Raw genomic sequence first — 27,984 nt, 5'->3', positions numbered from 1 at the left:
GAGCAAGCCAGTTCCCCCGCCCCTGCACTTATATCAGACACCACAACAAACAAGCAGGCGATTGGCAATGGAGCGTCTAAGGATTGCCTTGTGGTCCTGGCTACCTGGGAACCTCTCTCAGCTTTTCTACTTGACTCTTGCCTTAATCCTTACCTCTGTGAGTCTGAAAGCCATCCAGCTATTTCAGGCAAGGCAGAAACTGCTCAAAGGCTTTCAGAATTTCCCAGGACCTCCCAGTCACTGGCTATATGGCCATACTCATATGGTAAGAGATTATTTATCCAATCTGATAGGGCCTGGGATGCTTTTATCTTTCTAAGTTGCATTTCTCTTTGTAATAAATGGAAAATAGACCTAATGGTATAACCTGTCAATGAGATGCACTCTTTTATGGGCTTAGGATCTGGGTATTTCAAGGGCTACCTTCCCCAGTACCAACCACCCCTAAAGTTAAGATCAGTCATGGGGGGGGGGGGTTGGTTTGCTTGTGGTGTCCTTGAAGAATGTGGCCCATGGGACTACCTCACATGGCAGGGCCTTTTCACTAGCGGCACCCTATCTCTGCAACAAGCATCCAATAGACATTCAACTGTTACCCATACTGTTGCCATTTAGGCATCAGTTAAAGACCTATTTATTTGTGCAAGCTTTGGGGTATAGGCAAGTGCTGTATTTGTTTTTTGGATTCAATTGTATTATATATTTGCAATTTTAGAGTCATGACTTTAACTTGTCTATGAACAAAATTTGTCTATGTGACATGTTCTGTTTTATATAAGTTGTTAGCTGGCCTTGGCTCCTTTAAACCAAATGAATAATTGGTAATGGAGTGCTTTGCATCCTTGTTTGTTTGTTAAATAACCTGAGGGTAACCTGATATTTCAGACATGATTGTTAGGGTGATTCAGAATTGCTGCTCCTTTTGGAAATAGGAGTGCTGAACAGAGTAAGCATGTTGGACACAACAGTCCATTGCAGTTTTTGGTGTGCCACCTCCACCAATTTATCTCATGTTCTTTGGCTCTGGGCTAGGAGACTTTGAAAGCATCAGCTTCTACTGTTCGGAACTTTGATCTTGCATTTTGCTATAACATATAAGGGATGTAAGGGTTGTATAAAACTATTCCATCTACATTTCACAGATTGTCGGGCACTTTTCATTCCATCATCTGCTCATCAATGGAATTGGATTTTTGTTGTTGTTGTTGCTTCTGAATTTGTGCAAAACTGCATTTGCACAAATTTACACTTGTGAAAATGCACAAATCCCCCCAAATGCACATTTTCACACTTTAGGGCATGGGGGAAATGCACATTTTTGAGCAGTTTATTTATTTTTCTATTACAAAATTTGTGCAAAATTCCAGAAAGTTAGAAAAATGGTGCGAAGTCCACACCTGCCCACTGAACCCCTGTCCACTGAAGAATCCAAGGGTGAGAGTCATAAAAATCTGAACTCATTTGTTTCTACTGCAAATTTCTCCAATATCCCTAAATATTGACTAAGAGCAGGCAAAGAGGAAAAAAATTCAGTACTTATGCCAAGCATGGGAACAAGCAGGTGAATGGCAACGGAGAGCCTAAGAAATGCCTTAGGGTCCTGACTAATGTCCTGCTTAGGATGGGTCAGAGTGAGCGTTAAGGTGATTGAGAAACAAACCTAACAGACAAAGGTCAATGCACAGTTACCAGACATTTCTGACACTGAAATCATGGTACATGGAATTATGGCAAATACTATGGCACAAAAATTGGCACACCAACTGAAACTAGCAAAAGTCAAAGTCAACACATCTGACTTTTATACAACATGGTGGGATATCTTCTGTATATTGATCAGAGACATACACAGCAGTATTTGTCAAAACCTTCCCTCAGATTATTGAAAAGAGACTAAATTTAAGTTTGACATACAGTGGGATTATAAAGAAAACTTCTAAGCAGCACATGTCCCTGAATGTCTCAGATTGTAAAGTAATAGTGAAAACATGTAAATAGAATTTAAGAATGGTACACTTTGTCAATGATTCAATTTGAATTCAATGTATTTCTATTTATTTCCTTCTTTCTTTCTTTGTTGATTTTGTTTTGGAAAGCTAATATTTTTTTTAAAAAAAGAATCCCATTAAAAGACAAATCCAAAGACAGGTTAATAAGCAGGCAACGGTCAAATGCACAGTTACCAGACAAGTAGGCTGTTCTCAGAAGAGGTCAGAAGTGCAACCAAGGTCAAAACATGAGAGAACAAATAGAAATAGAGACAAACATGAAGCTAGAGGTCAATAGCATGGAGGTTCAGTCACAAAGCAAGATCAAGGAAATAAGAGTAACAATCACTGGGAACTGAGGTAAAGTGTTGTTTCCAGCAGTAGGGACAGTGACCACTCTGGCACTTTTGGTGATTGGCATGTCTGGAGGTACTGCTCCTCGCTAGTTTTATGGCTCGAGTCAGGATATGGTATGCCTTTGGACATCCTCCTGCCTCATCTACTCAGAGTTTACGGCTCCGAGTGGGGGTGACATGGGGCATTCTCCCGACACTTACAAAAGTGTCACATAAGAGAGAGCTGGGTTTACCTGACTCCTGGCTTATGAGAGTGGCTCACCCACAATTTCAGGCAACCATAGGCATGTGCAAGGGGTGTGCCAGGTGTGCCCATGCACTCCCTAATGTCTCAAGCAATAAGCTTGAGAGGGGCACTGAGTACGGGCCATTGCGTAGGGATCCAGAGGGGATCCAGATGCACTGGGAACAGTCCTCTGGCTGCCCTTCAGCTGCTCCACTGCTGCCACCCCAGATAGCACACCATTGCTCCAGGCAGCAGGAGTGAAAAGGAATTGCTCTGTTGGGAGCCTTTAAAGAAGCCAGGAGAAGGCCTCCCGAAGGCTAATATCACCTCGTAAGCCCCACCTCTGGCCAGTATAGTTACAAAGGAGCATGTCCTCATTCCACCCCCTTACCTGCAACAGTCCGCCTGTAGTCAGGCAAGCTGAACACAGGCTAGGGCATCAGTGTCTATAATGTTTAATAAATAAATGAATAAAAGTAATGTCCTTTATGATTGAGTATTCAATAAAGGTTGGCCTTTTAAAAATAATAATACTTGGGTGCACACCCTAATGAAATGTGCTGTGCATGCCTATGCAGGCAAGTATCCTGAGGTAAGGATATTGATTACCACACTTTCACATGCAGATTCAGGGAGGGGTGAATCTACCCTATTGTTTAAATAAAGAGGCCATAGTTTATTCCCAAGCTCTGGTGTCTGTATCTTTATTCTGTGCTTCTTTCTCCACTTGCAGCAAGAGTAACAATCACTGGGAACTGAGGTAAAGTGTTGTTTCCAGCATCTCTCAAGTTCCAAATGAGAGCTGATATAGCCAGAGCTACCAGAGACCCACCCAGGGCTCAGCTGAACTTCACCACTGTGTAAAAAAAAGTCTTTCTCATGAGGAGAGCCCTACTCATGAGGAGTCCTTTACTGATAAGGAGCCTTGTTTGTTTGTTTTATTACATTTCTATACCACCCAATAGCCGGAGCTCTCTGGGCAGTTGTGCGTTTTTTGAGATATGGGCTTTGCTTCTGGATGGTGGCCTGTGCCTCTACCTGCTGGTGCTAGTGGACCAGCAGGTAGACCAAACAAATGCTTGTCCTGGCCTCTTCCTGAGATTCTATGGGGGATGCATAGTCACTGTCCAGGGTTTCCTCAGTGTCTTCCAGTACTGAAGGAGCTGATGCAGCTTCCCTGGAGGTGCTAGGAGTTCATTTCAGGATAATGCACAGAGTTGTTGGACTCTGAATCATCATCTGATGAGTCCTCGAAACCTGACAGCTCCCTAGAAATCTGTATCTGTTTTTCCTTTTGACTGTTGCCCTTGATCCATATATGTGAGGCTCTGAAAGCCATCCAACTATTTCAGGCAAGGCAGAAATTTGTCATGGGGTTTAACAATTTCCCAGGACCTCCCTACTCAATAGCTATGTGGCCATGCCCACATGATAATACATACTTCAGCTTTCTTCATAAGGCCTGAGGTGTTCTGTCTCTCTTTGTAAAACTGCATTTTACTATACAATAAACTGTAAATGAAATGGATGCTGCAACATGCAGATGAGCTACATGTAAAGAGTAGGGTATTTATTAGCAAACTAATGTTGTGGCAAATTAGTGCTTTGCTTCTTTGTTTTCCAAATTATTATTATTATTCATTTATATAGCACCATCAATGTACACAATGTACATAAATTGGGACATATGGCTGATATTCAGAACATGTTTGTAAGGATAATTCCACATTCTAATGGCCATGTTGGGGATTGTGGAAGTTGCAATACAACACATCTGGAGGACACCAGGGCCGGATCTATACTACTGCTTTAAAGCGCTTTATAACAGTTATAAAGTGCTTTAACTGCTTTAAAGCGCTATAAAACTGTTATAAAGCGCTTTAAAGCAGTAGTGTAGATATGGCCCAGGTTGGGAGAAGCTGATTTAAACTCAATTAGACTGATTGAAGTGTTTCTGAGATTGTGCATTGCTGTACAAGAAGAATTTATATAACGCTTTTGAAGGAATAAAATTTAAAGGAATATTTGTTATAGAAATAAAAAAGGTAAAAAAAGAAAGAAAATAAAATGCTTTCAATGGTCTAGATGCCCATGGTTTTAAAACAAAGCTTGATGGCTCAGGTTTGGACAGGCCAGCAATATCCTCTGACCTGTCCTATTTCAGAAATAAGCATTTCAGCTCATTTCCAGTTGCTTTCTGAAGCACTACTGTCCCATTGTGCTGGTGGTGGGGCCTGATGTTGAAAGTCCAGAAAGGAGGAAAGTCCTTGTGACCTCTTTTCCTTGCATTTGGATAAACAGAGGGGAAACGAAGCCAACGTGGCTTCATTTCCCTGCTCTGCACATGCTGTGAGCATGACCACTAATACCCACAATGCCGTGTAGGTTTCCATGTTGTCCATACTTGGCACAGTGTACAGCCAGGGTGGCTTCTTACCCACCCCACAACCCCTAATAAAAACCATGGATTGTGCAGTGGGTAAGAAGCCACCACTGTTGCGCATTGCCCAGGTTCGGACAACATGGCAACCTGAGCACTGTCAAGGGGAATTATACAAATGGTTGTGAGCACAGCATGTGCAAGGGTGGGGAAAGAAGCCACAGTGGCTTCTCCCACCCCCACGCTAATGGTCATCTGAACCTGGACAACATATTGCGTCAGTGGGACCCAGAACAGACACAATAGATATGCTGATTTCCAGAATGGGACAGGGTGACAGAGCTTGCTTCTGTGATATTCGCTGACCTTTGTCTTTACAGAAATGAGCCTTTCAGACCCTTTCCAGTAGTTTTTAGGAAGAGTTAGCCTCCCATTTTGCTGGTGGTGGGATCTGATGTAGAAGGGAGTAAAGCCCTTGTGGCCACCTTCCCTTGCATGCCCAATTCTCACCACCAAATCTTTTCTTGCCCACTAAACTCTCAGGTGGAACACACAGCCCTCTTTCCACAACAAAGTAATTGTCCAGACATGTTACATCTTGAGTGTTTTATGTGGAATTAATTGTCTTGACCATATTTATAATGCAGATGAAAGCTGAGGATGAACTAAAAAATCTGGTGAAATGGGCAGAAGAATTTCCACTATGTTTCCCTCTGTGGTATGGCGGATTCCTAGCTTTTTTGGCCATCAACCACCCTGAATATGCAAAGGCAGTTTTCAGCAGAGGCGGTAAAAACATTGCTTCTTACATTCTACTGATAGATGTAATTGCTATATCTGCCTTCAGTTCCTGGGTAAGATCCCAACAACCCTGAGATAATGAGATTTTACATGAGGCATTTATTGTGCACTGGTGATTCTTCACTCACTGTAGTTTGCGGATGCTTTAGAGGACATCGTCAGCTTCCAGGGCCTCTCCAGTGATTTTCAAGTATTTTTGTGGAGGGTGGGGTTGGGGCTGATGTGCAATTCTACAATACCACAGTGCCACCTAAAGGTTGTGTACCAGAAAAAAAAATGTGTAGTGAAACCAATCTAATCCCACAAAGAATCTGACAGCAGAAAAGGTTTCACATCCATGCTACAAGCCAGCAGTAAATACTTCAGATGGTGTGGAGAAACTCTGGTTAACACATAATGATAACACAGGGTTTGGGTTGTCATTAAACCGTGGCTTCTTGGATCAACCAAGAGTTCACAACCCAACAACATATGATGGTTGCTCTTCCCAGGTTGTTCATATTTAAATCAAAGTGTAGTCTTTGCATGTAACAATAACCCATAATTCAATGACAACCCATGATTCAATGACAACCCATACTCAACCTGTACTCTGGGTTGTTACATGAGAACAGGTCTATGTATACAACTATACGGTGCTGTGGAGTACTTGCCATTGGAAACACCTTTTCAGTGGACTCTCCACAGTAGGACTGATGTGCACCCACCATAAGGATTGGGGCATATAAGAGAGAGCAAGCCAATATTACTCACAGTTGTCCTTAGGGTAACAATGAGGTTTTGTAATCTTTGTTTAAAGCCTGGAGAATGCTGATAAGGACTTTTGTTTAATTGTGAAGATTTTACTGATAGTTGTAAAAATGGCAAAAATGTAAATAGCATGGAATGTCATTTTTAACATAATTCTTAGTATAAGTGATATTTTTAAATTAAAAATGCTTTCTAACCCTTTCCTAATGAGTGCTGGGGGGAATAGTGGCTGGGAAATGCTGGGAGTTGTTGGACTTTTTTTTCTGTCTAAACATGCATAGAATTGTGCCCTAAAGGATATTATGGAAGGGAAGTTTCCCTTCACTCTCCCCCTATCCCTGTACCTACCTGTACACCTGAAAATCCTCTCTGGTGTGGCATCAGGGGACCCTCCTTAACAATGCACACTATGGACATTGAGGCTGAGGGAGAAAGAAGGATCATCCAAAATTGGGTTTACATCCCAAGATAAATAAATTCAAGGAAGTGGATGAAAGGAACATTTCCTTTCCCATCTTCCCACAGTAGAATCCCTGACCCCAATCCCAAGAGCCAATCCACATCTTACTGGATGGCTGTGGAGCGAGAGGGAAGAGATGATGGAAAACATTCCTTTAATGACCTCCCTTTAGTCATCTTAGGGCCCAAGCCAATGTGTATTACTCTGTAGAGGAAACAACTAGATATTAGTTGTTATGTCTTTGCTTAATAAACTATATTTTGTACCCTTCCTCGTGCATCTCTTCAGAAGTATAATTTAAATACAGTGTTTATATGAGCAGTAAATTTAAGAGAAATCTGGATTTTATTTTCTCACTAACCTCGCGTTTTGTAATCCTGACACAGTTTCTCTTGCTCTACACAGATCCTAAATGTCTTATAATTTACAACTACTTCCTTCCATGGATTGGTATGTATCTTTTAACTTTCAATTCCTTGTATTATGTGGAGTAAGATTTCTATAGGGAAGTCCCATTTTGCACTCTCAAGTACAATTCTGTCTTTAATCATTACTGTTTATTTCTTTTAACATGTCTTGCACATATAGTGTACATAATTGGCTCTACTGAGGAACAAGCTATGCTAAGGAGAGGCTGAAGATTGTGTCTTAATATTAAATAGACTTTGGCCAATTGTGAGGGTGTGTGCTAGTTAAGGATGGAAGAACTCGCCTACGGCCATACTACCTTGAACACGCTCGATCTCGTCTGATCTCGGAAGCTAAGCAGGGTCAGGCCTGGTTAGTACCTGGATGGGAGACCGCCTGGGAATACTAGGTGCTGTAGGCTAAAAAAAAAAAAAGGATGTAAGAACTCACACACACCCCACAATGGCCAGTCTGGGGTTGGGTTTCACCACAGGCAAACCTGGACTTCTTGGTGCTCACATGGATTTCCTCGGAGCTCTGATGCATCTGCTGGATTCTGTGAGGCGGTGCTCCAGCTTTATAAAAGGTGAGATGTGCTAATAGAAGCTGCCATTAGCCTACCATGAGAAAATTACAGCTATAATGAGCATATTTTACACCATTTGTGGCCATAAAGCACTCACTTCTACCTAAATTGCTGCCATTTACGGCCACAGTTTAGGTAGAAGTGCTTTATGGCTGGAAGTGGCATGAAATACACTCATTACGGCCATAATTTCCCCTTGGTAGGCTAATGGCAGTTGCTGTTAACCTAGCTTGCCTTTCATGAATCCAGAGAGCTGCCTCATGCAAAATCCGGAGGATGCGCAGGTAAGGGGGGGGGGGGGTCCACAGCAGACTCCGAAGGTCAGATTCTTCAGAATCTGCCCACACTGGAGTACACAATAGATTTCTCCAAATCTGTAGTGCTGTAATGAGTTCACAAGATGTGCACTGCAGGAATGCATGCTGATTTTGCTCTTGTGTATCAGTCTCTGTGGCATGCTATGTGAGAAGCTGTGCTGGATTCATGATTTGGGAGACACAGGGCTTGTCTATATGCCCTGTATACCCCAGAGTGGCTGTGCAATGGTGCTGCATTGTTTATATGACACAGCCACCAACTAATAACTGTCCGCATTTGTCAGCTACAAGTGAAGACTTATGGCTGCTGCTGTGGAGGCTGAGCCAGATAAACTGCAACTAACTTCCTCAGCTTGAATGCCTGCAGAGTGAAATGATGCTGTCCAGAGCCACTGAGCAAAGCTCCTGGATGCAGTTCAGGGTCACAGTTCCAGAGATTGTAATTTAGCTCAGAGTCCAGATGCTTGGGGAAGCTGGAAACATGAAACACTGAAGTGGGTGTGTTGTTTCCAGTGACTTCGCTTTGCTGCTCTGAGCCTTTTAAGTCCTAACCTGACACCAGGAGCTGGCAATTAGTCCCATGCTCTGGCAGCCTGCTGATGTTGATCTCTCACTCTCAGTAACCTACGTTCAGCTGGGGTTGGAGGAGCCTCATGATCCCCTTCACCATTCTCTGAGTCCATTAAAGGGGCTTCTGCTGGGTCTCGCCTGCTCTCTCTGAGAGTCAGGGCTCCTGTTCACCTTGGCCGCTAGTCCCCTCCCCAAGATCTGTTGGGGCTTGCTCTTCCCCTTCATCCTCTGATGATGAAGATTCTGGGGGAGGCATGGCAATAGCCACATTGGAGTTCTCACAGTGTCCTTTTACCGTAGGGTGACCATATGAAAAGGAGGACAGGGCTCCTGTAACTTTAACAGTTGCATGAAAAAGGGAATTTCAGCAGGTGTCATTTGTATATATGGAGAACCTGGTGAAATTTCCTCTTCATCACAACAGTTAAAGCTGCAGGTGCCCTGCCCTCTTTTAAATCTGGTCACTCTAGTATAGCTCCTGCACCTTTTTTTTTTTTTTTTTGTTAAATTTTTTTTTATTTTCTACATTAATTAAACATACAACATTACAATAATTAAAACATCAAACAACTGCTACATACATATTGAATAAACGTTGAATACATATATGTTGAATAGATATTACCTATATATTATCATACTACAACGTAATCATTCTTAACACAAAAGTGCACCCCCCACCTCGGGATCTATTCCTGATTCCAAAATCTTATCGTTTCTTCTACTGGCGGTTTCCCACTTCCCTTAGTAAACACAAATATTAGGAACTGTTTCCAGATTCCTTCAAACTCATTTATTTTAGTTATACCTTTTCTCCACTTAATATTACATGTCAATTTATCATTAATGGCTATATCCCATACTTCTTTATACCATTCTTCAATAAAATATTCCCCTTGAATCTTCCAGTTCCTAGCTACCATCAATCGTGCTGCAGTCAGCAAACTCGATATCAGCTCTTTAGTTTCTTTTCCACATTTTATATCTTCAAATAGTGACAGTAATGCAATCTTTGGTGTTTGTTCTATTTTCATTCCAACTATTTCTTCAATTTCAAAAAACACCATCTTCCATAATCTTTGCACATATTTGCATTCCCACCACATATGTAAATACGTTCCTTTCTCCCCACAACCTCTCCAACAATTTGCTGAATGCTGCTCATTTATCTTATTCAATCTTATCGGGGTTAGGTACCACCTCCACAAAATTTTAAAATAATTCTCCTTTATTCTCACTGACATACTTCTCAACACTCTTTGTTTCCATAGTCCCTCCCAACTCTGTCGCCCTATTTGTACCTTCAAATCTGTCTCCCATACCATTTTCCCTGTACTATCCTTTAACTCCTTTTCCAACAATATTTTATATATTTCACTCATTAATCCTTTTAAAACTATACTACCTCCTCTACCTTTTTCCTTATTTCCTTTGTCAACCCTCTGCAAACTCTATTATCTTTAATCCACTTTTTATTCCATTGTTCCAATTGCACATACTCTAACCAAGATAATTTTTTCTCCTTTAACAAATTTTCCATGTCTTCTCTTGTTTTTATATCTCTTAACCAATCCTTTAATTTCAATTTATTTTTCTCTTTTAATATTTTACTTAATCCATCCTTCAGATCCTCTGGGAAATTCTTTAACATTATTACCGGTGCTAAGGGAGAGTTGCTCGGAAGCAACTTCCCTTTAAATTTACTCCAAATTTCCCATTGAGTCCTCAAGAGTGGATTATCTATACTTCCAACCCACTTTCTTCCTCCTTCCTTAAAAAAGACATTTTCCAAACTCATCTCTATATTACTTGTAGTTTTTTCCTCCATCCAGTTTAAATCTCCTACACCTATAATTGCTTCTACAATGTGTCTTAATCTATTTGCTACATAGTATAATTTTATATTTGGGAGACCCAAACCACCCTTTTTTTGGCTTAGATACCAATTATTCTCATTTACCCTCGCTTTCTTTTCTCCATTACAATATTTATTAATAATATTTTGCCAACTTTTTATCTCAGTTTCTGAAATTTTTATTGGTAACATCCTAAACACAAAATTAATTTTAGCTAAAATCTTCATTTTTATTAATGCTATTCTTCCAAACCAAGATAAATTTAATCTTTTATATTTTTCCAATTTTTCTAATACCTCTTTCTTTAACCTCATTAAATTCTCCTTTTCTAAATCCTCTAAGTTTTTTGTGAGTTTAATTCCCAAATATTTAATCTCCTCCTTAACTCTCATTTCTATTCCTTTATGTTCCCATTCCTTTTCTTCTTTCTTAGTGTAATTAAACAACATCATCTCTGATTTAGACCAATTTATTCTTAACCTTGTAACTTCTTCAAATTCCCTCAATTGATATTTAATTCTTTCTATTTTTCTTATTGGGTTCCTAATAGTCAATAAGGTGTCATCCGCAAACATATTCAACTTTATTTCCCTTACCTCTCCAATTCCTTCTATCTCTTCATCATCCCTTAATGCATTCGTCAATACTTCCATAACCATTACAAACAGGACCGGCGAGAGCGGACATCCTTGTCTTGTACCTCTGGCTAGTCGTATCTTTTCAGTGAGTCCATCATTTACCACCACTACAGTTGTATTTTGGGAATATAACTGTTCTATTATATTTTTAAATTTATTTCCAAATCCCATTTTATCTACAATAATCTTTAATGCCTGCCAGCTCACACAATCAAAAGCTTTAAAAATATCTAATGCCAAAATTCCTGCCTTGGTATTTGACTTTTTTATTACATTTATTGCATTTAAAACTCTTCCCACTAAACTATGCATCTGCCTTCCTGCCACAAATCCACATTGATCTTCTCCTATATATTCTGATATAAATTTATTTAAACGTTTAGCCATAATAGATGAAAAAATTTTGGCATCCTGATTTATTAGTGAGATAGGTCTATAAGAATCAGGACTAGTCTAATCTTTATCTGGTTTTGGAATTAATATTATCAATGAATGTTCCCATGATTCAGGTATCTTCTCTCCTAATAATATAGCATTATAAAGATTCACTAATTTCGGGACTAAAAATTCTTTAAAAATTTTATAGTATTCTGATCCTAAACCATCTGCTCCCGGTGATTTACCAACTTTCAAATTGTCAATTACATCTTCAACTTCTCTTTGAGTTATCACCTTCTCCATTTGCTCTTTATGTACTGTTTTTATTTCCTTCTTTATAAACCTTCCAATATATTCCTCCACCTTCTCTTGTTGAATTTCTTTACCCTTATATAATTCCTGATAAAATTTCTGAATTTTTTTTTATTTTATCTTTCATTGTATGGCAATAATTCCCTCGATTATCCTTCAATGCTTCTATCCCATTTCTCCCTTTTTCTTTTTGTGTGAGTCTGGCAAGCAATCTCGAATTCCTATTGCTATTTTCAAAATATTCCCTTTTCATATATATTAAATTTTTTTGAACCTCCTCCAAATTTAAATTTTCTAATTGCTTCTTCTTAGCTTGTATTTCTACTAATTTATATTTATTCTTACCTTGCCAATATTCTTCCTCCAAACTTCTAATTTCTGTCTCAAGCTTTTCCTGCTCTGCATGTTGTTGTTGTTTTAAACTGCACATTTCTCTAATACAAATTCCTCTAACTACAGCCTTCATGGTGTCTCAAACGATTGACCCAACTGTTCCTCCCTTTTCATTAATTTCCCATGACTCCGACAATTCCTTCTGAATTTTTTCTACCACTTTATTATATTTTAATATTTTTGTATTCAATTTCTATCTATACGCCTCTTTATAGTTCTTCTTAACTGCAAATTCTAAACTTAACAAAGCGTGATCAGTTACCTTTATTACCCCCATTTCCATTTTACAAATCTTCGATGCAGAATCTTTTGAGACAAAAATATGATCTATGTTTTCATCATACATACCTGGAGTATGTATGATGAACTGGGGAAAAATATGAAAACCCAGGCTTAACCCCGTTAAGTAAATGCCAAGAATCTAAATAATCATTTTCTTTTACTAATTTATTCAAGATAGTTATATTATTCCTCTTTTCAACATTAGTGGGGTTCGACCTGTCCCATCTATTATCCATAACCATATTAAAGTCCCCAGCTAAAATAACATACCCCTCCTTAAATTCTTCTATTTCTTTAAATAATTTTATAAAAAACTCTCTATGTCTCTCATTTGGGGCATACACATTAATTAACGTATATGCCTTTCCTTCAATTTTACCTTTTATCATAAGATATCTACCACCTTCATCCTTTTTTATTTTTTCTAATATAAATCCACTTTTTTTTTAAATCAAAGTGGCCACTCCATTTTTTTTTGAAGTCCCTAACAACTTTTCATAATAAGCTAGCCACTTTAATTTTATCATATTCGCATTCTCGAAGCCTTGATGTGTTTCTTGCAACATTATGATATCGGATCCTTCTTTATTAAACATTTGTTCTATTCTCCTCCTTTTCATGACTGCCCCCAAACCTTTAACATTGAGTGTTGATACTTTTATCCATATTCACCCTTTTGGAGTCTCTTTCGATCCCTTGTGCTCAAAAACTTAACTTTACATACATAAAAACACAAACTCCATACTACACCCCCCAATCCCCTCACTCTAACCCCTATCCTCCTCCCTTCCCTCCCTCCCCTCCCCCCAACTCTTTCCCCCCCCCACATCCCCGTGAGTTTAGTACTCCAGCCATCTACTTTAAAGGGAGGGGGGGAGGCAGTGCTGCGCCTGGCCGGCAAGGTTTCTATGTTTAACATATCTATTTACAATTATCTCTTAATACATTAACGTTTCTGTTACTCCCCAGATGTCCCAGCCTCATCCCCCCCACCTGTTTCAGTCACACTTGCTTTCCCAAACAGACCCAAGCTCTTCAACAACTCTTTACCCTGATCCAGTGAGGTTTCTCTGTGTTCATCCCCTCCATATGAAAATCTTAGAAAAACAGGATAACCCCACGAATATGTGATTTTTTTCTTCACTAGTATTTCAGTTATTGGTTTGATGCTGCGTCGCCAATTCAATGTATGCTGAGAGAGATAAATTTGCACTGATTTGCCTTTATACTGCAGCTGGGGCATAGATCTCAATTTCTTCATGACTTGCTCTTTTTTATAATAATTACCAAATTTCACCAAAATGTCTCTAATCCCTTTGTAATTTTGCCCCCCCCACTCTGTGGACTCGATCAAAATCAGTATCATCTATTTGCAAATCAGGCATCAGCTCTTTGAACCACGTCAGGATTATTTCTCTCAGCTCCTCTCCTTGTGTTTGGTTTAAATGTTATATTCGAAGTGATGATCTACGAGATTGATCCTCTAAAGCTATCAGCCTTAATTCATAGTCTTTGAATTGGATGTTTGTTGATTTTTCAAAAGCCTCTTGCTTCTTCTGGTTCAAATCCGCTCTTGTCTCAAGATCATCAATGGCCTTCGAGTTCTGCAAAGTCTTCTCAGCCAGCACACGCATCTGCTGCTTAAAAGTCTCCATCTGTTGGACCATTTTTTAAAAAATGATTGTGTTGTTTTCTGCAATAGCAGCTCTGATTTCCGCTAAAGAAGGTGGCTGACTGCCAGATCTTTTTCCCCCTTCGGCCATGTTTTCTTCTCTATCTGGATCTGTGTCTAAAGGAGCTGTGTCTGTCTCTTCCTGTTCTCCTTCTGAAACTAAACCTTCCAAATGGGGGAGATTATGATTGCTTGGGCGTTTCTTCTGAACACTTAACTTTTGGAACTTTTCCTTAATTCTCCTTTTAATGTTCAACATAGAACGCTTCTGGTTAGGGCATAAACCTTTAACTCCAGCTCCCTTTCTTGGCAGTTTATTTATTAGCTTGTCTTCTGTATGTTAATCGCTCTTCCTTCTTCTCAGGGGGGGGAAGTTACATCAGATATCAAGACAGCATTCACTAGAGGTGACCAAAACAAACCATACACAGTCCACAAGTGCCTTAACACTTCGCCTCCTCACTTCCGATCACCCCCCCTTCTCAGCAACCAACGATAACTACAACAAACTGCATTCCTCTTTATAGAGCCAGTATTTCAGTCTTTTCCACTTTGTAGCAGAAGATAAGCGGTGAGATTCGCTATAAATCAAGTCCGCGTCTAACAAAAATAAACCCTTCACTTTAACTACGCCATCAGCAGCCGAATGTTACAATTGGTTTCATTTTCCACCGACGTGTATAGAAACATTCCATAAATCTCACCTTATCTCTTCCAGCTTATTCCAACACCAGCAAGTTAAGCAGTTAACATTCATAGTCCTTTTCCCTCATTTGCTTAGAGATTTATGCCCATTAAAAAGGAGATAATTGTCTTTCCCGGCAAGGCCGGTTAGAGAATCAAAAAAACCTCACATGGCTGCCAAGCTCCGCCCCCCTAGCTCCTGCACCTTTAAATGCTGTGATGAAGAGGGAATTTCACCAGGTTCTCTGTATATACAAATGACACCTGCTGAAATTCCCTTGTCTATGCAGCTGTTAAAGATACAGGAGCCCTGTTATGGTCACCCTATGGTTGCCAGATAGTACGCACTTTTTCCTACCATCTAGATTTAGGGTTCCCACCCCGCAACAGTGAGGCTGCTGGATTCTTTTGCGGGGGAGCAGCTGCAAAGCGGCATCATTTAAGGGTGCAGCTTCATTTGTTCCCAGCAAACCTGGATGAACTGTAAAATGACCGGTGCCCCTGAAAGGAGTCCACAATCTGTACACCTGGCTCTCTTCTAGCTCAGCTTGCAAAATGGGGGTAGTGCATTATGCACCTCTCATCACATCCTGATCTGGGTCCATGACCTGCCTTGGAACTATACTGACCATTGGCTTTTCATGCTTTGTGTTTCCCATTTCCCCCTACTCACAGGAAGAGGGTTGCTAGTCCTGAATGGGCCGAAGTGGCAGCAGCACCGGAAGCTGCTCACCCCGGGATTCCATTATGAGATTCTGAAGTCATATGTGACTCCCATGGCTGAGTCAGTCAAAGTGATGCTGGTAGGAAATGCCGTTGCTAGTATCAAGCATTCGAGTAAAGCAGTGAAAGCAGCACCAGTAAGGGAATGACTAGACACAGAAAAATAGGAAGAGCAGCACAGCTAGTGTAAAACAGGAGAAGTGACTCCAGGGGACAACAACGCAATGTCAGACCGACTAGAATGAATGCAGTCATGGAGAACATATCTGTGATGCTTCCAAACAGAGAGCTCCTTGCTTAATCTAGGGGAAAGAGAGAGAAAAGGAAGTTGAATGGCATAAAAATAGGAATGTGGACAACTAAAAGGACATGGTTGCCAATCTTTCACATTCCTGTCTTTATATTGTGTTATAAGGATAAATGGGAGAAGCTGGTCCATGAAGACCCAGAGGTATCAGTGGAGATGTTTGGACATGTCAGCCTGATGACCCTTGACAGCATCATGAAATGTGCTTTCAGTTTCCAGAGCAACTGCCAGTTGAATAGGTCAGTAAGGAATACTATCATGTCCCCATGAGGTACACTTTCTGCATATTGAGTAGTTGAGTAGTCAACTTACAGTGGAAGTTGAGAGGCTATTCACACTTGGTTTTCTGGGTAGGATCTATGCTTGAAACCCCTTTGCTTGTGGAGCATTGCTATGCTGGTGTTTTTCTTTCAATTCAATTGTTGCTCTCTGTGAGTAAATACTACTTAGCATCCACTCTGTTTATAATGTAATGAAGTGCCACCCACCAATGCTGTAATTGCGGGAGAAGTAGGAGGAATTTGAAAGGTCCTGTGTGTTTTATTGTTTGTGTTTATATTGTGAGCAAATTTTCACTGTAGGTGCACAGTGAAAATATTTCCTGACAGTAAGTCTCTCTTCCACTCCCCAACCTGAGATCAGCTTGCAGCAGAAGACTTGGCTTTTTAGCAACCTTGAATATATTTTGTTAAAAGAACACACACACACAAATTCTTCTTAGACACTAATCCCGCTGAGTGCTTCATTGCTTTCCTCTTTTGTTTCTGCCCCCTTTCTTCCTTTTCCCATCACTTTCCTCCATGGTGCTGGAAGAAGATGGTGCTTTCCCAATTCTGCTTACTGGCAGGAAGGAAGGCTGGTTCTGTGCAACCTTCCGTTTGTCCAAGCGAAATTCTAAAGCAGGGTTTTATAGCTTTAAAGCCACTCCATCTGATAAGACTTATACTTCCCCTAGATTGTTCAGAATGTTTTAGTTTACTTGAGAAGCCTAATGTCTTGTAAAGCTGTGAAGTTTTTCATGTCATTAACTGACCCCAGAATAGTTGTTTTAAATGGACATTGCTGTTTTTATGCTTTTAAATTTTTGTATATTTGTTTTTAACTTTTTGTTCACTGTTTTTAACTTTTGTAAACTGCCCAGAGAGCTTTGGCTATGGGGTGATATATAAATGTAATAAATAAATAAATGTAATAAATTTATTTATTTATTTAACTCTACTATTCTATGATTCTATGAAATAAAATAAATAATCTGACTTGATCTCCCTAAAAATCATCCATTTCTCATTTACTTCTCCAAGGAATAATTCATATGTGAAAACCATCTCTGACCTCACTTTCCTAGTTTATCAGAGACTAAAGACGCCTCTATACCACAATGATTGGATTTACTGGTTTAGCTCTCAAGGGCATCAATTCCGCAAGGCCTGTAGATTGGCCCACCTCCACACAGGTTCGTTCCTTTGGTCTTTCCCTATCTCATTCTGTCTCAGAAGTGATGAGAAGAGGCATGTATCTGCATGCATCTTGTGGCATCTATGCCAGGCTCCTACAATGGAAATGGGGATCTCCAGTATCTGTTTCCTGCTGTTCCCTTACTCATCTCTTGTAGCAGGCCCAAGATTCGTTTGGACAGTGGCTCTGAGGCATCCTGTTTATTCATAAGGATTCATATCCCACATTTCCCTTATTGAAGTAGTGCTCAAAGGGGCTAACAACATTCAAAGAACGTTAAACAATTAATTAAAAGAAACAAGACAGCAAGGTATATAATTAAAACATCAGCTTAAAATCCTATGGTTTACATAAAGCCTGCCTGAACACAACTATCTTCATCTGGCTGTGGAACCATTAAAAAGAGAAGGGGGCAAATCTCACAACTGTGGGGTGGCCAAAGAAACGAGCTTCTCACATGTCCTAAGTTAGGGTGACCATATGAAAAGGAGGACAGGGCTCCTGTATCTTTAACACAGAAAAGGAAATTTCAGCAGGTGTCATTTGTATATATGGAGAGCCTGGTGAAATTCCCTCTTCATCACAACAGTTAAAGCTGCAGGAGCTATACTAGAGTGACAAGATTTAAAAGAGGGCCGGGCTCCTGCAGCTTTAATTGTTGTGATGAAGAGGAAATTTCACCCGTTTCCCCATATATACAAATGACACCTGCTGAAATTTCCTTTTCAATACAATAGAGGAGCCCTGTCTTCCTTTTCATATGGTCACCCTATCCTAAGTAGCTTTGCATTCACCTGTTTTGTACTCAAAAGGGTCTCTCTGTTGAAATATAAAGTGCTGGTTCTTACCTTTAAAGCTCCACGAGGTCTAGATCAAAGATACCTTAGGGAGTGTCTTCTCCCCTAAGTTCCAGTCCACTGCTTAAGGTCCTTGGAGGGTCAACTGCTGTGACTACCTAATGTGAGATTGGCAGTTAAATGCCAGAGGACCTTTTACTTTGCCACCCCTCAGCTGCTGATCCAAGAGGGAGGAGCTTATGATTGGAGGGAGGTGCTCTGCCAGGCTGCCACTTACCAGAGGCAAAGGAGGGAGGGCCCATGTTGAAGGAGGGGTCAGAAAGCCATTTTGGCACTGTGTAGTTGCCAATAGTTAGTAGAGCGGCATCTCTCTCTCTCTCTCTCTCTCTCCCTCTCCCTCCCTCCCTTCCTTAATGAAATGACTATATTAGAGGGCTCCAGGATGAAATTCTTGTAAAAACAACAGTCTGGTTCCACCAATGAGTGAACGGAAGAATGAAAGATGCGTGAATATCTGTGAAATGCAGACAGAAGAGATTTAACAAAATACGTGCATCTCTAATCCTATCACAGATTGGAGATAACAAGAACTATTTCTCCAGGATTTGGGACTTGGAGGCACTCACCGAGCTGCCATTTTATGTAAAAATGGTGGCTCAGACATTTTCGTAAATGGCCATTTTGTGCAAATGGTGGTCATGACGAGGCTATTCATGAAAAATTACAGGTGTGGATGGTCCATTTTATGCAAAATAGCATCTTGGCAAAGGAGTGGGGGATTTCCACACTTGCCTGACTCAGCACAGATGGGGATCCATGGCCTTGTATTGGGGAAGGGTGGGGGCAAGCCAGCAAGAAATTGCTTGGCCTCAAGCACCAACCGGATGCCTGCAACATCCCTATTGTGCACCAGTATTGTTATCAGTGTGGATGTTCTAAAATGGCCATAATATGGTCATATAGCTGCTGCATTCTGGATCAACTGAAGCTTCAAAAGACTCTTTGAGGGTAGCCCCATGTAGAATGCATTACGGCAGTCCAACTGTGATATAACCAAGGCATGTGTCACTGCCTTGGTTATATCATATTTTCTTCACCTCCCTGTCTAGGGTCCATGCGTGACTGAGCTAGAATGAGGCAATACATTTCCCAAATTCCAAACTTAAATCTTAATCAATGTAAAAATAAAATAAAACTTGGGACCTCTACAGCATGATGTTCAAATCTATTTAGGATGTTTTGATTTCTCATTCACTATGTTTACCATCTCTTTCAGTTGTGTGGCTCTACTGATTTGGTCAGCACACTTTTTATTCCTTCACTATTACATTTAATAAAAAATATTGCATAGAACTTCAGTTCCTCCCTTGCAAATCCTCTGTCATTATGCTTCCCTCCCAGTTTGGCATCCATCTTCTGTTACTGATAAATAAAATATTAATTTCATTTAATTGTGTACTACACATATTTCTGTTTTACTAGGTATGATTGCCATGGAGATACAGTATCTAAATTTGCTAAAGTAACAGAGAAAGCAATGGGCCTTAGATAGCATCTGAGGGGAACAGGATACCTTGGACACCCAACTCCAAGGTTGGAGACTGTGCTCTGACCTCAGAGGTGGGAATCCATGCTCTGTCTTCCCTCATCCTTCCCCTCACAGCTGGTGCAGAAAGAATTACACTGGCTGCCTCTCTGAGGTTGGGAATGCAATGTTGGGGTGGACTGCATTTTTTTATTGAATGATTTTAACAAATATGTAACTTTTAGAACTGCTAAATTCCTTGTGCTGGCCCTGCTCTTGCACACAAAGGCCAAGGGAATGAATGAATGAATGTAACACATCTATGTGAAATTGTATAATGGCTGGTTGCTAAATACAATAAACTTGACTTGGACTTGGAATGTTGGGGTGGAGTTAAAGGGGGTGTTTGGTGCGTTGGGGAAGGGAGGGGACTGGAGATACCAGGATCCAAGTATCTTGGGGCCTCTCCAGCCTCCTTCCCTCCCCCTCCAAAATGCGTTCACTAAAAAAGCTCATCTAGTGAAAATGCAGGGAGAAAGGACAAGGAAGCCAATATCACCGCCACCACTTCTCCCGCCTTTCATAAGATGACTGTACATTCATCACAATGGGATTGCAATCTAAAAAGATTATCTCAGGAAATTGCAGCTTAACGACAGGGAGGAGTATGTATCTTTTATATTTTCATTTGGCCTTCTACTTTTCTTCCATATCTATAATGCAGACAGAGTAATTCAGGAGAGACAAGAGGTCCTCAAGAATGAGGAAGAACTTGAGAAGATCCAGAAGAAGAGGCGCCTGGACTTTCTAGATATTGTTCTTTGTGCAAGGGTCAGTGATGTGACCATTTCATAAGTGCATAAGAGAGCTGATATATTTATTTATTGTCATCAGGGCACAGGGCACTGTACAAAACAAAAATAAACTGTGTGTCCCTGCTCCAAAGGCATACATTGTAAAAATCACAAAACAAAACCAAAATGGAGGGAAGGGAATGCTCCAGATGGGCATAGAAAAACACTAGAAAACTAAATAATCAATGCAATAATAAAAACTAACCTAAATTCCCAGAAGCTTTAGAAAAGAGAAAGCTTTTTAACTGAGATTTAAAAACAGCAATTGAATCAACTGTATGCAAATATTCTGGAATAGAATTCCAAGAGTAGGGAACAGGAAGAGAAAATGGAGGGAGTTGGGCAAGGGAAATAAAAACTCTTGGACAGGTAAGAAGCGTAGCATTCAAAGAGTGAAGAACATGAGAAGGGGTATAATGTGAAGTAAAGGCTAAAAGATAAGGAGGAGTTAAACTGTGGTAAGCTTTAAAAGTCAGAAGAAGAAGCTTATACTGCACCCTAGAATAAACAGGAAGGCAGTGAAGAGATTTCAGAAGTGGAGTAACATGATCAAAGCAACAGACCAAGTTAATGATCTTAGTGGCAGAATGCTGAATAGAGTCCAAAAAACTATATATGAGGTAAAGGAAGACCAGCCAAGAGAAGATTGCAGAAGTCAAGATGAGGAACAACCAGAGCACGAACAACAGTCTTGTTAGAAGAGACAGATAAAAATGGTCAGATCCTGGCAATGTTATAAAGGAAGAAACAACAAGACTTGGCTACAGCCTCTATGTGTAGAATAAAAGAAAGAGTGGAATCGAAAATGAAGCCGAGACTATGGGCTTCCTCAACGAGATAGAGAATAACATTATTAACGGTAATGGAAAATATATATTCAAAAGAGAACTTAGAGGAAAAACGAGCAATTCTGTCTTTGCCATATTAAGTTTCAGATGAAGCATCCAAGCTGAGATATCCAAAATATATGCTGAAATACAAGCTTGAACATCAGAAGAAAGATCTGGGGATGAAAGATATAATTGTACATCATCAGCTTACAAATGATACTGGAGGCCATGAGATCGAATAAGATTACCAAAGGACAGCATATAGAAATAAAACAACAACAGGCCCAAAACTGAACCCTGTGGAACCTCAACTAAAAGGGGAAAGGAAGATGAAGTGCACCCAATCTGATAAGTAAGAAGCAAATGAATTAAAAATGGAGTTGCAAATCCCAAGGTCATGAAGGGAGTAACATGATCAAAGCAACAGACCAAGCAACAGAACCAGCCGAGTCCAAGGACACAACAGAAATAACAGAAGGAAGAGAAGAGGACAATGCTTGAGAAAAGGCCTCATGCTTAATAGGTTGGAAACAGAACAAAAAACAGAATGTAAGGATGGAGGATTATATATAAGTAACCATAAAAGAAATGAAATGATGGTCTAACAGAGGAAACTCAGCAGCAGAAAGATCAGAGATAGAGCAATTCTTAGTAAAAACAAGATCAAGACAATGCCCAAGTGAATGTGTGGATGAAACAGACCAAAGCTTAAGATCAAAGAAGAACATAGCAAGAGAAAATATAGAGCTGCAGAAACTTGGGGAGTCATCCACATGAATATTAAAATCCCCCGAAATAAGGGTAGGAGTATTGTCTGAGACAAAGAAGATCAACAATGAATTAAAATCAGAAATAAAGGTCAAAAGCAGGCCTGGAGAGCAATAAATAACTGCCACCCACTACATATTGGAAAAAAGAACCTCACCACATGTACCTCAAATGAAGAAAAGCAATGCCTCTGAATAGAAATAGCAGAGGAAAAGGCCAGTGAAGACATCAGTGAGCCAATAAATGAGAACAGGAGGAACCAAGCAGTAAGCAAAGTATTACATCCACACAGCTCAGGTCAACTTGATGTGCAGATCTTTGGTCCAACTGTGAATAAAACATCAATCAATATCTTCAAGCCACTCTCTCTTTGATGATCTTCACTCTAAATCCCACACTCTCTGCATCAGCAGCCCAGGATATCAAAAGTAGAGTGACTAAAGTAACTGCATCTTCAGCCCGGCCTCTGAAAAAGTAGGGCTAAGTGGGAAAGCCTGCTGAAAGAGCAAAAGCAAGCAGGAATACTGTCCACTGCAATTGCAGCTGTGTTGAACTCCAAGCAAAAGATTTGCATCAGTCCTCTGTGTCTGAAATGAATATGTCCTTGCTTTCAAATACAAGAGAAGATGGAAGATATACAAGCACCACAATTAGAAGATAGGGCAGGCGAAGGCAACTTGGGCCCCTTTGGGACTACAATTTGCATAAATCCCACTCAACAGTCATGGCATTGTCAGAAGTTGCTGTCCAAAAAATCAGGAAGGCCCCCCTTAAGTAGGAGAATAGTAGACAGAGAGGGCCACTAATATCATAGAAAAATATCTTTTGATGAGCTTTTTCATATATTCTCTTAAGACCCTCAATTCCTGTTCCTTCACTAGAGATTTTCTTATATTTATAATTCTATCTTGCTCTTGGTAAAAAAAATCATATTTGTTTTTGTATAAATCATCAAGTTGACATCATCCTTACATTGTTAGGATGAAAAAGGAAATCCAATGTCTCAGGAAGACCTTCGTGCCGAGGTGGACACTTTCCTGTTCAGAGGTCATGATACTGTATCCAGTGGGATCTCTTGGCTGTTTTACTGCTTGGCCCAAAATCCTGAGCACCAGCAGAGATGCAGAGAGGAGATAAAAGAGCTCCTTGGGGACCAAGAAACTATTCAATGGTGGGATTTAATTTTTAGTTTTCTCCTTCACTTTCCTCTTTCCTTCTAGACTGGGGTATGTAGTTGTTCTAAATTATTGGAGTAACCATTGGCATCATCTGAAGACAGATCTTCCTCTTGGATTTCTGAGCAAAAGGAGGGAGTCCAAATGCATGAGGCTGGTACTAGATGTCCTTCCTGATTGTTTGCAATGGCTCTAAAATGGAAGTCATTGGGAACAGGATCAAGCGTTCCTCAGCATCCTCAACTAAAATATATAGCTCTTTTCCAGCAACCCAATGAGATTAACAAATTAATGGACTAGACGTGATGTAGAGTTTTGTTTTTGCTATTGTTTGATCAAAGTAACCGCAGAGGGGTGTGAATGTATGTGTGGAGGAGGTGTGATTCAGATCAGGGCTGTAGTTCAGATGGAAATCGTTTCTCATATTTAAACATTTGAAATCCTTCTCTTTTTGAATGTGAAATATTTCTGGACAGGTTATGAAGATGAACTTTCTTGGGAGTCTTAGAGCAAAATAAATGTTTCAGTCTTTTTTTCTCCAGTGATTTTTTTCTGTCTCTTAACAGGGATATATTGGGAAAGATGAAGTACACCACCATGTGCATTAAGGAGAGTCTTCGACTTTATCCTCCAGTACCCCTTATATCTCGAGTATTGAATTCACCCGTGACATTTGAGGATGGACAAAGCTTTCCAGAAGGTTAACTTTTACTCTTCCCTCTTTAAACTTTTGTGTTTTAATTAGCCCATAGGCAAGAACGTGAATGAAGAATTTCTTCTCCCAACACAGTATATAAGGCTGATGCTTAATTTACATTTCTTTACAATTAATGAATGGGTAGGTTCTTATGGGAGAAGGTCATCTTTGAAGTATCCTGGTTCTCTATTTACGTTTGCACACTCAAACCAGAATTGTAAGCTGAGAGCCAGTGAAGTTGATCAATCTTAAGGTGATATGCTCCAAACAGCATCTTTAGCTAAAATATCATGGAAGTTCAATGCTGGACCAGTTGTAGATTTTTGAACCATTATATTAATCTGATCTTGGTGTCACCAAGGCCACAAATGAGAGTGGAACAGAAGAAAAAGGGAGATGTGTACTCTGGTGCTAAGTAAGGTTTAAAATATTTAATAATGATTTCTTCAACAAAAAATTATACATAAATTCAAATAAGACAGATTGACAATCTGTCTTATTTGAATTTACATATTATTGAAGAAATCATTATTAAATATTTTAATCCTTACTTAACACCAGAGTACACATCTCCCTTTTTCTTCTGTTGTGATTGGTGCTTTTGTCCCCTTTTCCACTACAACACAAATGAGAGTGGCCATATCCTTCTGGTCCACAAAAGGGTTAAAATGGCATATCAGTTTACAGCATTCTAAACATCCACAGTGAAACTGTCATAGTGCACAGCAAATTTATGACGCTTTCCAGTTAATTGTTCCTTTCTTGTTCAGGTTCCCTTGTTGCATTGAACATATTTGGACTCCACAGAAACCCTGAAGTATGGAAAGATCCTGAGGTCAGTTAATAAAGGGGTTAGTGATCAAGTCTTATCAGAAAAGACTGACAAAATAGGACATATTTCCCCTTTTAGAATCTTATTGCTGACTATTATATGTTGGTTTTTATGCTATATGGTTTTATTGGTAGTTTTATCTTTTTAAATTATTTTTAATTTGTTTGTGTTACCTATAGTATTTTATTGATTTTTTTAAAATCTTGTTTAAATTGTTTTAACTTTGTGTGCCATCTAGTGTATTCTGTATATTTTTGAATAAATAAATAATTCTTAAAACTGAAATGGCAATACTGGAAATACGTCAGTATTTCTCAGAATTGCATAACATTCTTTAGAGTAAAGAGGCCATCAACTATAGACATTGAGCTCCATCATACCTACTTTCTTATCTGGTTTTCATCCACGGTTTCCCCCTCCATTTCTTTAGCGAGTCGAGCACTGGGCACTTTCACATGTCTGCATTGCAGCACTCTTTCAGCTCATATATCTTTTCACCTGGAGCGCTACTATGCTGGTGAAATGTCCTGCCCCGCCCCCTATGTTCTCCTTTCCCCTGAAGTTAACTTTTTATTTTTTTAAAAAAAATCTTTATTTTTGTTCAAATAAATTGCACAGCAGCCTGAAGCTGTGCAATTATGGTAAAACAACACACTATCCTTTCTCCTAAGATCATATTAAACACACTCCAAGGAAGGGAGGCTGCTTGTAGGAAGCAGAAGGGAGCACATGGGCCAAGAATGTTGTTGCCCCTTGGCTTGGGAAAGGTTTATAGGGGGGGAGGAGCCAAGGTTTGTTTTGCTTGTTTCAAAGGGTGGGCAGATGAACAATCATTTTAACTAATTTCTTTTGTAAAAGTAGTCAGGTCCCCTCCTTTGCTCCAAGGTAACCAAAATGCTTACATCTGCATACTTTTTTAAGGATAAAGGGATCAAACTTGACATAGTGATAGCTCTTAAGGAGGGCTTTAGCCACCCCAAGTTTGAATCAGATCCATTCATGCCTTGATTTTAAGAATTTTTTAAAATAGAAATTACAAAAAAACTTACATTGCATAATTTTTAAAGATAAAGAGATGGAACTCAGCAAGGGGATAGTTTTTAAGGAGTGTTTTAGCCACCCCAAGTTTGAATCAGATCCATTTATGCTTTTTAAGGATTTTTTTAGGATTTTTTAAAAAAGAAATTCCCCACTCCAGCCTTCTTCAACCTGGTGCCCTCCAGATCTATTGGACAGACACACACACCCCTGCCCAGCCACTGAAATAAAAAACCTGCCTCTGCCTGACTGAAATGTAGAAGCTTTCTCACTCAGGATGCCAGCCAGCCCAGCAGCACTTTCACACAGTGGAAATGTGGATGATTGGCTTCTATGTGTTTGAGCAGAAACACGTTCCCTCTCCCCCCCTCCGCCCCCGGCCAGAATCTGCAGCAAGTTAGTGGTTCCCATTTCCCCAAACACTGCGATTGGAGGAAAATACAGTCAGATACATCACTGTGGCAATTGCCAGTCCAGACATTCAGACTTTGCATTTTCTCTTTCAGATCTTTGAACCAATGAGATTTGCCCCAGAGAATACAAATTTGCGCCATCCCTTTGCTTTCCTTCCTTTTGCTGCTGGGCCAAGGTAATGGCATTAAAGGACTAATTTACACTTTTAGTTATGCTGAGGCAATTGTTAATCCTTGGATTTATTGACACAGTCAAGCAATGTCAAGACTGGACAATGTGTTTGACACTGGGCCCCGAATTCATATTACCTGATATCACATAGAGTGGGTGGGACTACGATGCAACATTTCTTCTTCCAGTTCCTACTTGTATTGCCTGAGAATTCTCACTGGGGTACGACGAAGGGCACGCAGGAAAACAGTCTTCATATCATCGCTCTTGTCCCTGAGCAGAGGGATCATGTGAAGGAATTCATTGTATGAAATAGCTCTGCATGGGTGCTCACTGGTGCTGAGATTTCCATGATTACAACCCTTCAAAATAGTGCCATCACTTTTAATGGAATTGATGGTGCACTCCTGCAACATATTGAAAAGTCCCATTTACAGCTTTCCAAAACAGGCTTATTACTTTGAGTGTTTTTGTTTGTGTGTTTGTTTGCTTTGCTTTCATACTATCTTTCTGCAGCTGTGCATAAAAAATAAATACCAATTCTCCAGAACCATTTTTTAAATAAATTCCTTTCAGTTATTTGATTTTGGTTTGTTCATGTCAGTATGTGAAAATACAAAAGGAAGATATTGAAGCCTCTGCCCCTGAGTCATCCTGCTCCCTGAATGTCACTCCCTGACTAAAATGCCAGGAAATCTTATCAAAATGCTCAGGCATCACAACACAAATCGAGCTCTTTTGTAGCTGATATTGATCAGATTTCCAGTAGATGAATGTTGACTTCTATGTGAAAATTGGTAACCTCCCACTCAATTTTCAATACAGGCTTCTTTGACTTGGCCAAATGTTCCATGAGCATCTCTTTGAAAATATAATGCAGTCTCATCTCTCTCTCTCTCTCTCTCTCTCTCTCTCTTTCTGCTCAGGAACTGCATTGGACAGCAGTTTGCCATGATTGAGATGAAAGTGGCTCTTGCCTTGACTTTGCTCCGGTTCGAACTGAAACCAGACCCAGCAAGGCCTTCGATTCCTGTGGTTCAGATTGTCACAAAGTCTGAGAGTGGGGTCCATCTGAAATTGAAGAAACTCCTTTGAAATGCCATGAGTGTGTAGCCCTGATGCTCTGAAATGCTTCCAGTGGACTATATCCAGTAGTGGAACGAATCCAGCAGCTGAGACTTACTACACTGTGGAATTGCTTCATCTTTAATTACAATATGCAAATAATCTGCAACCCTCTACCTAGAATATGTTTTCAAAAACTGGATGTGAAACTGTTACTTGCTTTTATCTAATTACATCTGGGATTTGCCAAAACTTAGGTTGGAGTGGAGAATATAA

At 39.9% G+C, this 27,984-nt stretch overlaps 2 protein-coding genes and 1 non-coding gene across 3 annotated transcripts in view; 2 read left to right on the top strand and 1 right to left on the bottom strand.

Moving 5' to 3' along the window:
• The window catches only part of PDZK1IP1 (PDZK1 interacting protein 1), a 355,951-nt gene that overhangs the window by 213,574 nt on the left and 114,393 nt on the right, over positions 1-27,984 (bottom strand). The window lies entirely within an intron of this gene.
• LOC134407421 (cytochrome P450 4B1-like) lies at positions 27-27,984 on the top strand. The gene is made up of 12 exons (XM_063139199.1): positions 27-265; positions 5,598-5,739; positions 7,367-7,411; positions 15,733-15,860; positions 16,196-16,326; positions 17,389-17,540; positions 20,589-20,695; positions 23,297-23,487; positions 24,058-24,191; positions 24,959-25,023; positions 26,565-26,647; positions 27,570-27,984. Exons 1-12 carry the CDS (start codon positions 68-70, stop codon positions 27,736-27,738), a joined length of 1,545 nt encoding a protein of 514 aa, XP_062995269.1. The 5' UTR covers positions 27-67; the 3' UTR covers positions 27,739-27,984.
• LOC134413530 (5S ribosomal RNA) lies at positions 7,672-7,790 on the top strand. Its single transcript, XR_010026535.1, has one exon. It is a non-coding gene; the product is annotated as a 5S ribosomal RNA (ribosomal RNA).

The sequence above is a fragment of the Elgaria multicarinata genome, chromosome 1 (genome assembly GCF_023053635.1).
Source record: "Elgaria multicarinata webbii isolate HBS135686 ecotype San Diego chromosome 1, rElgMul1.1.pri, whole genome shotgun sequence".
NCBI lineage: Eukaryota > Metazoa > Chordata > Lepidosauria > Squamata > Anguidae > Elgaria > Elgaria multicarinata.
The sequence above is the reverse complement of the archived record's forward strand: the minus strand, read 5'-3'. Positions and strand labels throughout refer to the sequence as shown.